The sequence below is a fragment of the Antedon mediterranea genome, chromosome 3 (assembly GCF_964355755.1).
Source record: "Antedon mediterranea chromosome 3, ecAntMedi1.1, whole genome shotgun sequence".
NCBI classification, from domain to species: Eukaryota; Metazoa; Echinodermata; class Crinoidea; order Comatulida; family Antedonidae; genus Antedon; species Antedon mediterranea.
In genome coordinates, this window is record NC_092672.1 from 14,109,452 (window position 1) to 14,120,637 (window position 11,186).

General features: G+C 32.0%; 1 protein-coding gene across 1 annotated transcript; it reads right to left on the reverse strand.

Annotated features, from left to right (window-relative positions):
• Positions 1 to 1,213: 1,213 nt before the first annotated feature.
• LOC140044069 (putative methyltransferase DDB_G0268948) lies at positions 1,214 to 4,921 on the reverse strand. The gene is made up of 6 exons (XM_072088550.1): positions 4,907 to 4,921; positions 4,024 to 4,175; positions 3,602 to 3,875; positions 1,985 to 2,082; positions 1,494 to 1,628; positions 1,214 to 1,316 (listed from the first exon to the last, which is right to left on the reverse strand). Exons 1-6 carry the CDS (start codon positions 4,919 to 4,921, stop codon positions 1,214 to 1,216), a joined length of 777 nt encoding a protein of 258 aa, XP_071944651.1.
• Between the last annotated feature and the right edge of the window lie 6,265 nt (positions 4,922 to 11,186).

The window sequence follows — 11,186 nt, forward strand, 5'->3', positions numbered from 1 at the left end:
CGCCTCATGTTATTAAACGTTGTCCTACTTTAATTATCCTAAATATATTTGTATTCATATTCCCTATTTTTACGATTTAGTCTTTTTAACTGTTTTTGTTTATTATTTTCCTGTGTTTAAATTCAGCATTCTAATGTCCACATCAGAGCAGCCGCGATATAGTGCTTTTCTTCACAATACATGACAATGGCGGTGGCCTTTGTCGTCAAAAAAACAAACATGCCATATCTCTCCCCTTCCCCTCTGCATGTTATACGGCTCTCCTCTTCCCCTCCTACCACTGCATGTTATGCGCGTATACATCACCTGTTTCACCGTCGTCATGTGTTTTACAACTTATGCCTGTTGTTAATGTAATAATAATTTTCGATTGTAATAACTTCTGTTGTTATTGTTATGCATTCTTCTCTTGTCGGTCGACAATTCACTAAGTAGTACTCACAAGTTTTAATAATCTTTAATACAAATAGAAAGATTCGACCGAATGGGTTCTCTTTGCAAAGTGACCATTTGATGTCTTTATTATTATGGTTGAACCATGAGGGTTGTGGTATTGACACCAACGTTTTAACTACTGTACACAGGCAATCGCCAAAAGACGTTAAAGATTGTACGGCAGTGGTTCGTTAGGTTTGATGTACCTTATCGCCTGCACCTTGATTTAAATACTGCAATTTTGAAATGAAAGAACTTTTTGGATTACTAAATCCAGAATACGTAAAATCTCAGGGAAATTGGCAGTTTTGAGAGATTCTTACTGTATCTCTAGTTTTCACTTACAACGCTACATCACATTCATCAGCCGTATATTCCCCAGGTATTATAGACTGTGTTTGGACTTTGGAGTTACCCATTGATTATGTTCTATGGGATGGAATAGAATAAGGTAGAGACACCGGAGAGAATGGGTTGCATAAACCATTTCAAAGCCTCATCAGAAACATATATTTCTTAGCTGAATGAAAGTTAACTTGATGAAATAAAAATAGAGATACTATGTTCAACATAACGTGAACCCAGTCAGATGAATTTTGTCACCTTTGACCCTGCATTGTCAACATTCATTCTAAACCGCCCGGTGATATACTGAAATTTAATTAGAAACGATAAGATGAGGAAATCTGTGAGATATAATAATTATATTGTTTAGGCCTAATTAGCATAGCATGGACCATAATTTATTAGGCCTACATATAAGTGAAATAACAATCTTTTATTTTGAAACTGTTTTTCTTGCCAAGATCAAAAACACAGGAAAATGCATGGTGACTGGTAGAAGATGCACAGGCGTGATAACATCCAGGATCTCACGAGCTCTGGAAAATTTAAAAAAAATGCTGGTGACACCAGAGAAGCACACATTGTAAATTAGAAAGTGTTGATCAAATTCTGATTTCTATTAATACTCTGATGTATGGTGTATGTGATGCTATGCCAAGTTTAGACAACTATGCCTAACTTTACAACCGCTAATGTAGTAAACGAACATCTACCTTTGTTGAAATTGAATTGCTGGATCTGGTTTTGTTGGATTAGCATTGATGAACAGTTGGTATAATGCCGTAGATTTCAGAAACCCAATGAAATCCGACAGCATCATATCTTTTTCAATAGTATAAGAATCATCTCTGAAATTAACACAATACAAATTGTTAATAACACTTTTAATCAGTTTCTTTCTATCTAACTGTGTCAAAATAGATTTTAACATTTTTGACAATCAATAAATGACAATTTTGATAATCAATCTTCAACATAACTTAAACTCAGCGCAAAATGAGTTAAAATGTTGGTATGAAATAATCTTTGGATGTAAAACACTATTGACAATACAAGTGGTGTTCCGAGCGGTAACGGATTACAGATGAAGGTAAATCTGGTAAATTTCTGGTTATTATATTAAAGATGAGAAGCAATTGTTGGCAGAATCAGCTATAATTCTCTTTATCAACATTGTAGATTTGTCAAACTAGGCCTACATTACCTTTCAATATTCTCAAATGGTAGTTCTAGATCGGCATACTTAGTCCTTACTAGATGGTAAAATGAGTCCATATAAGGAGTGGTTTTATCCATGAAAACCTATTGAAAAATTAAACTTACGTTAAATAAGTTCATACCACATCAATACTTCATAACAATTTAAAGAACTAGATGGTACCGTCCAGGTCGTGCCCACAGATGGTTCTCCAATACACAGTAATTTCAGCGTAAACAAACTGGCGATTTCAATGAATACATTGTCGTTTACAGAAACGAATAAATAGACACGATGATTAATATGTAGTCAACTAAAATTATTACTCTGGGAATTACTTCCGAAAAAGAAACTTTTTTTTGGACTCATTTTAAACAAACCCAATTTGTGTTTTTGTATGTAACATTAGGGTTAAGGGATGGGGAAAAAGATGGGTACAAAGAGAAACAATTTTTAATATTCCTTATCCACTCAGTAACGACATATTTGTTCATGTTTTATAGGCTTATAAATAGATACCACTAAATACATTAAAACATTTGCGATTTAATACTTTTATAAAACTGTCACTGTCGATCATAGTCGACGGAAATAGTAAAGTACATGTAACGATACACCACTGAAACGTTTATATTTTTGTAATTATTAATTAATATTGAGAAGCAACTGTCAATAATAAAGTTTATTTGTATATTATTTTGTGTTTATATCTAACAGTTAGGGCCAACCCACACTCACAGTACAGTTTATTTGTATAGGCCTATGTGTTTATATATCTAACAGTACCAAGACATTTGCGATTCAAATGGCGACCAAAAATGGTTAATACGTATTGACAGTATTGTCAAAGTATTGCAATACTTTATCTGAAGGTTTTAGGTTTATCCCTATAAGGGCCCATAAATTTACCTACTTGTGTTAAACCAAATCATTATACTGTGAGAGATTGGAATGTTCCATTCATCTCAAATCAATACATTTGTATAAACATATATTTAATCTATCAAAATAAATTTTTTTTTCGAAAATCTTTACCACTATGATGCTGTACTCGAGCTGTTAAACCGGTTTTCAGCTATTAAAAACAATTATCGTAGAAGGAGATAGGTAAATGCGAAGCATCCTCGTATTATTGTGTGCACGTATTTTTGAAGATGGACATCTATTAGACAGTGTATACCACGATCGGAAAACATCCTATTTGGGGCAAATAGTTGAACCTAAATTTGTTTTAATTGTTAATAACTAATTATCTAACTTAATTTAATCAGTAGGCGCGGGCTATCAGGTGGTTAAAATCAGTACCGAAAGTACTCTATATCGAGTAGACATTCTAGAAGTAACGCGCGATTTACAGAATTTTGCACTCTCGTAAAATTATATATAGATTAGTTACATAGTGTAAAGGTAAATAAATTACAGCACAAATTGAGTTGATAAACCATACGTGTATATATAAGTTATGGACCGCCGATAATCTCTTCTCTGCGGTGACGTTATGCAGAGAAGAGATTACTGGCGTTCCATATACATAAGGATGTGCGCTGTGTCTGTTTTTAGATTTACCCTGATATCGTGATACTTATTTATTCGTTAATTACTGTGTAAATAAATAATACCTACTTCTTCAAATGCTTGTTCAAGTTCTTCAACTTTTTCTCCATTATATCGACAGCTTACCAGCTCATAACAAACAATAGCAACACAGCCATTTGGCTTTAGTACTCTTTGAATTTCAGATCCAAACTTGTTTGGGTCAAGATAATGAGCAGCCGTTGCGCATGTCACCAGCGCTGTCGATTCCGCCGGCACGGGTATTGCCTCCCCACTTCCAACTCTAGAAAATATTAGTTTTAGTCGTTTTATTTTGGCAATTAATGCTTTGTAAAACGCATTTCTGTAATTGAAATTTTAGATTGATTAATTACTTTTACTCTCATATTATTATTTTATTTGTTGTGACATCTCAAATTTAGACATTTCTGAAATCACGTTGAAGAAAATAATTACACTTTATTTTAAACTAAACACAAAAAGCACCATACACGTATGTTGTATTCAGGTGCTGTAATCTTCTTGCAGATGATATTTGAGCTTCACTAATATCTACACCGATGACGTCATCAAAATGTTTGGCTAGTGACCTGGTAAACTGTCCTGACCCACAACCAACATCAACAACCGACCCCAAAGGTATCTGCAGAGATTATTATTAGTATTATATTCTAATATCTTGAAAGAGATAACTATATACAAATGCAATATAAATAACGTTTAAGAAAATATTATATTAATACGAATGAATGACAAATGCTGATGCTTTGAATATTATGGTCTGTATTATTACATTAATTAAATACATTATAGGCCTATCCAATATTTAAAGTATAGGCCTTATGGGGCTTTAAATAATGCATGACCTCTGTTAAGCGGACGTGAAGTATAAACAAAATCAGTACGGTAAGTTGCAATTTATGATTGCACAAATTAATATTACAGTAGGCCTATAGGCTTATATAAAAAACAACAATTTAAATTAATCGATTACATAGGCCTATATAATTCATTTTTTTAAAACCTAAACATTTAGTAGCATATAATAAGCAGAACTTATTGCAAATCGTTATTCGGGTAGACTCAAAATGTGCTCGACCCGGGTTGTATACGACAATTAGTAGGCCTACACAAATGGCGCGCCTCCCGCTACTAGGGCCGGAGCATCTCTTTAAGTTTGCTTTATGATGTAGTCCGAACTGAAAAGTGGTATGGAGGTCATTAAGTGAAAGTATAAAGTCCGTTTAGGCAATAACCATCAATCAACACAGATGACTATCTAGTAGTTTATTCGACCAGCATAAACAGTTCTACACAATTAACATATATAAATGAATATTCCGGGTAGGGCCGGCTCCGGCTAATGTAAAGTACCTTGCTGTAAAACATACAGAGCCAGTTACCACTGTTTCTGAAAATTTAATAATACTCCACACTGGCTGACAGAAAAAACAAGCAATAACCTCAAAAACAAAGGCTCTAACAAAAAGTTTTCATTATTTATTATGTTATAATAATTATGACCTCATATTATTAAATATTAACGTAATAATATTGAAAAGTTCTTTTGTGGGTTTCTGTTTTCGGAATTTCTCGAAAACAGACCCCATACAAATAATGAGGTCTCGGGTCTCTGTTTGTCTGTTTTGAAACACCCGGTTTGTTTTACAAAAAGGGAAAAAATCGTAATGAGCCTACTACCATATTTCCATTGCTAGTCTTGCCTCGCCCCGGCAGCCGGTTTGATTAATCGCTAAAATATAGAAATATATTAGCATGAATAATGGCGAATCGTAGATTCTTGAGTTGTAGTACTTACCGGTGTCTTTTCTTGTAAAAAAGAACATATTCGGTCAATTAGTGTGTCTGGGTAAGTTGGTCGATATGTTTGGTAAAGTTCAGCGTGCGTTGGATCTTCGAAATATTTCATTTTGCAGGATGATCTCTATTGACAGAGTACCAATATTACATCTAAACCTTGAGGTTTATATATGCATGCATCACTGATTTTTAGATCAGGTTTTTCATATGGACACGGTGTAAATTATATAGGTTACTATATTGTCTATAGTTAATATATTAGAATCCCTATTGCCTCTGCTATAATAGACTGTTGGAAAACCATTTCAAATGCATTGATAAATAAATATCAATGAAACATTAGATCAAACTCAATCTTCCTAATGATAAGGAATTGGCCCCCGAGGTTCCCTTGGAATAGTGTCAACTACCTTGGAGTAGTGCAGGCCCTACCCCCATTGTACCTTTAAATCCCGATCCACAAAGGTAGTTCTAAAATGGATGTATGAAAATCATACAGACCTCAATTGCATTTAAAATATTAGAAATCAAAGTCCTTCAAAACATAGGCCTACTGGATTGCCAATAAAGCATTATATAAAAGAAACTACAATTTTAAATGAATGTCAATCAGAATTTAGAGAAGGACGTTTCACATAACCTTTTTGAATTCACATCATAAAAAGACTGCGCAAGGTAAATTCATTGGTATGCATATGCCATGGGTATGGATCAGCCTTTCGATTGTGTTCAATCATTTGGACTTGGAGATCGATTTTGCTACAAAATGTAACTTTCTATTGTTTTTGAAGATATTAAGTTTAAGAAAATAATTTGTTCAATCAATCAATCAATCAATCAATAATTTTTATTTCTCAAATAAAAACAAAAAACAGTTAACATTTTCTAAAAATAATAGATAATAAATGAGAGAAAGGGGTACCCCACAGGAAGCTTAAGCTTTAAAATGTGGGGTCCTGGCAACATAATTAAAAATAAGGTAAGGTAAGAAATATATATAATATATGATAATGAACATAAAAAGACATTTAACTTAACAAATGCAGTTATTATTTGACTTAAGACAGATATATGATCAACTTAAATAATAATAGTAGAAACAAGGTATTCATTTAGTTTGAACTTAAATGAAGATATAAAATTAATAATTTTAATTTCATCTGGTAAAGAATTCCATATTTTTGGTCCTTGAAAAGTTATATCATGCTTGCCAACCTCCGTATTAAAACAATCATAAGCATAATCAAATTTATTTCTGGTATTATAATTATGAACTGAACTAAAAGTTTGAAAATAAGTATCAAAAATTCTGGGCAGTTGATTATGTTTGAATTTAAACATAAATAAAGCAACATTTTTTGTAAGTAAGTCGTAAATATTAAGTGTATTAGATAAGACAAAAAGAGGAGCAGAATGGTGGAGGTAATGAACATTATAAACTGATCTTAAAGCTCTTTTTTGCAAAATATAAATACGGTTTAAATTAATTTTTGAAGTAAAACCCCAAACGGTTATACCATAAATTAAATGTGACAAAAAGAGTGATTTATAAATTAATAGTAAAACGGAGGAAGGCAAGGCATGTTTGAGTTTATTGAGGACACCGACCACTCTTGATAGTTTTAATGAAATTGTATTAATATGAGAAATAAAAGATACGTATTCGTCAATAAAAATGCCAAGAAATGTTGTTGCTTTAGTTCTTTCAATTTCGCTGATGCCGTAATATAATTTAGGAATGTTGGGGGGGGGGGGGATTAGTTTATTAACTGAACGAAAAATAATAAATTTGGTTTTTTTAATATTTAACGATAGCTTATTTGATTTTAACCAGTTTGCAATTTTAGTAAGTTCTTGATTCATTAAAATAATAGCTTGGTAGATGTCCTTATGATTAATAAATAAACTTGTATCATCTGCAAACATAACAATTTCAGCACAATCACTAATATAATTTAAATCATTAATAAATAACAGAAATAAAAGCGGACCAAGGATAGATCCCTGTGGAACACCACACGAAACTGGCCGTAGCTCAGAGACAATATCATTGATTGATATATATTGATGTCTGTTACTTAAATAATTTTCAAACCACTTAAGTGGTATACCTCTTATACCATAGAAACGTAACTTATTAATTAAAATATCATGAGAAATACAATCAAAAGCCTTTGACAGGTCAATAAAAACTCCTAAAGTAAATTGTTTATTATCAATAGCAGACAAAATATTATGGATTGAATGATGGATGGCATGTATTGTAGAATGTTGGGAACGAAAACCAAACTGAGAATTGCTGAGGATGTTAAACTTTGTAAGAAATGAAATAGTTTGATCATAAACTATTCTTTCAAGTAGTTTAGAAATAGTTGGCAAGATGGAGATGGGCCTATAGTTATTGATATTTGAGACCTCACCACCTTTATGGATGGGTACAACTTTAGCAATTTTCATTGCATTTGGAACCACACCCTTTACTAAAGACATGTTCATTATGAATGTTAGTGGTATAGCTAATGCCAATGGACATATCTTTAGTATATATGGACCAATGTTATCAAAACCAGCAGCTGTTGATTTTAAATTATTTATGTATGTTACTAATTCTTGTTCACATACAGGTTTGAAAAATAATGATGAAGGAAAATTACCCTGAAGGAAATCATTGTAAGGTTGAACATTGCCATTGAATGGAGTATTCGAAAAAGAATTTGCAATATTTGAGAAAAATGAATTAAAAGCTTCGGCTTTTTCTTTGTCATTCACATTGACCATTTATTAGTTTAGCTGGGAATGAATTTTTCCTTTTTCTACCCATTACATTATTAATTTCGCGCCATGTACTTTTCATATCACCTTCACATTTACCAAATACATTGTTATAGTGCTCTTGAATTGAATGCGTGCGTTTCTGATATTCGAATCTGTCTTTTAGAGTTCTTTGAGGAATAGTCTTGGTCTTCTGCTTCCATCATGTAGGCCTACATTAAAGATTTCTTGTACTATAGGCCTACTCTAACTGCAACATTACTTATTGATCTCTAACCGTGACCCTAAGATCGTTGAGGAAAGGCTGGGGCCAGCCTTGAGAACTGTACGTATAAATGGTTAAAGGATAACTCGTTAACATTTAACAATTAATTTGTTTTTTGTTCAATGCTTAAATACTTTCTTTTATTCTTTTTGCAGATGATGATTTTTTTCTCATCATCAGAACGTCCAAAAAATATTGAATTACAAACTGTTATGGAATATACTTAGCTATGTCAATCGACTATCGGTTTGATAATAATAATAATAATAATATAATAATTTATTTAGAAGCTACACTTTTGAAACAGTGGCACACTTCTTGAATGAAGGTGCGTCCAGAGTAAGTAAAATAAAGTTAGAGAAAAAAAAGGATTTAACAATAGGCCAGATTACAGTACAAGGAAACTTGAAATAAATTATGTACAAGATTAAAAGTAATACAGGATTTAAAAAGCAAAGAACTAATCATTTTCATTGTTGATTTCCCTTCTCTTTTTCCATGCCAGTTTGGTGAAACCTTTACAAAATCTATTGAATGCAATTTCAATATTTATAGGAAGATCAAGTACAGGTGAACCAAGAACATACATACATTTTTGGTCTATTGTTCCATTATTAAATTGGTTCAAAACGTCAATTGCATTTGATAGATTTTCTCGAGTATTGCCAATTCCTCCAGTCTAATATTCTGGAGCGCAGGACATGAAAAAAGAAATGTCTAAGATCTTCAGTGGATTTAGAGTTACATAGGGTACAGACCGTCATTATTGCTTTTATCTGACCAGCTTGTATTAGATCGCAATTTCAATTTTATGCTTGCGCTCAAAAGTAAATATTTTTCTAGGCAGGGGGTTTCTTTAATAATTTGATAGTCTAAAAGAGAAGATTTTAATGCAAGATCACTCCTCCAATCAATACAAGCACGTTCTTTAATCTTAGACAACATAAAGCTGGTCAGATCTATGGGGTTATCCATCGTGTTATATATCTCTTCAAACAAATTATCTCCATATTTAGAAACAGTAGTATGTAAACAAGTTAAAAATGTAAAACGAAATCATTCTGATTACAATTAAGTTGAAGCAGAGCATTAAGCAAAACCTTTGGCCAACGATGTGATTCCATATGTACAATTCGATTACAATATTTTATGCGCAAGCTATATATTTTTATACGCAAGATATTTAGCATCAGATTATGTAATCTTCCTTCTTCAATTATTTTAGACGGTACTTAAACTCACTAGAGATGGAAGGTTGGCATGAAGTACATTATTGAGATAGTCCTGATGTAAAACTGTCGCGAAAATAAATTTAATATAATTATATGCTAATTTTAAAACTCTTGCATTTTAATTCTCTTGTTCATCCTTTTTAAATATGACATGGCTGAAACCATTGATGTTTAAAGTTCCATTTTGTCGTTGTAAAAAAATACATTATAATAATAATAACAAATACTACTGGCCTATATTCTGTATTTATTTGAAAGTCTCTATTTGTAGTGTGAAGTTAAAGATCTATTTTTGCTGTAAAGGTGCGTTAACAGTTATTAAGTTATAAAGAAGTTCATCTGTTTATAGAGGACAAAAAGTTTTTGTTGAATATGCTTTTTAATGTTATTAAAGTTATCCACTTTGACCAAATTTTTTGATGGACAAACATTTATTTACCTAAAAATCTGTAATTTGAAGCAAACAATAGTCAAATTGGGTTGCCAACCAATGGGTTTTTAGTTGAATTTAACCATTTTATTTTATCATTTTATAAGTAAAAACATTATTTGTTTTTTCTACTGAAGTGATAACTTTATTAAAACTACAAAATAACCTAATCAAAGTCTGTTTAATGAATCTTCATTTTTCATATACATCTTTAAACGTTAAAAATCTTTCAAGTGTAAAATGCTGGTAAAAGAAGTACAATATACTGTACTGTAGTGCTGCCGCTTAATGGCATTCCTTGTTTTGCTGATGTTAATAATTAATAATAATAATTTATTGGAAACTTTACTTTTACAAAACAGTGGCACATTTTTATGATAAATAATAACTTAAAATAAAACAAAATTATTAACTTATAATAAATCAAAATAAATGTAAAAATAATACAATGTAGTGTGCAATACACAACATTAGCCATACAAGAATAAATAAAATAATAACTCAAGATGAATCAAAATAAATAAAATGCAGGTATATAAATAAATAAAAATTCATTTCATAGTATGAAATAAACATAACAGTTATTATATCATAGGCCTAGTGTGGCCAATAAATCATAGTTACAGTATGTCCATTTTTTTTTAATTTCAATTGTGTTGTCAACTAGGCATATCTATTTTTTAGGATAGAAAGCCAATGTTCGTGTAAAAAAATACTAGAAACTTATTATTTAAAAACTCCACAAACCAACCAACGTACGCGATAACCAGAAATGGTTTTTGTACGTTACGGAAACAGATCCCATTCTCAATTGAAACCAAAATAAGAAGCCGGTCGGTCGGTCGGCCGGGACCATAATTATGCGTACGTCGTACCAAAGATCTTTGGTCGTACGTTCTGAATTATAGAGGGCAACAGACAGATTTTAAAACTTATCACAGGAGGACACAGGATCGCCTCTCCTTTTCGCCCCCGTCGTGTGTATCGATTGTGGCCGGCTTGGGTGGAGAGAAGAAATAAAGCGTCTGATTGGACATTATTAGAATTAGCTCGTTCCCTCATCCAATAGAATGCTTTGTTTTGAAAATTGTTGGCACGTTGTATAATTGTAGGGGCAGTTCTTGTTTTGGAAAA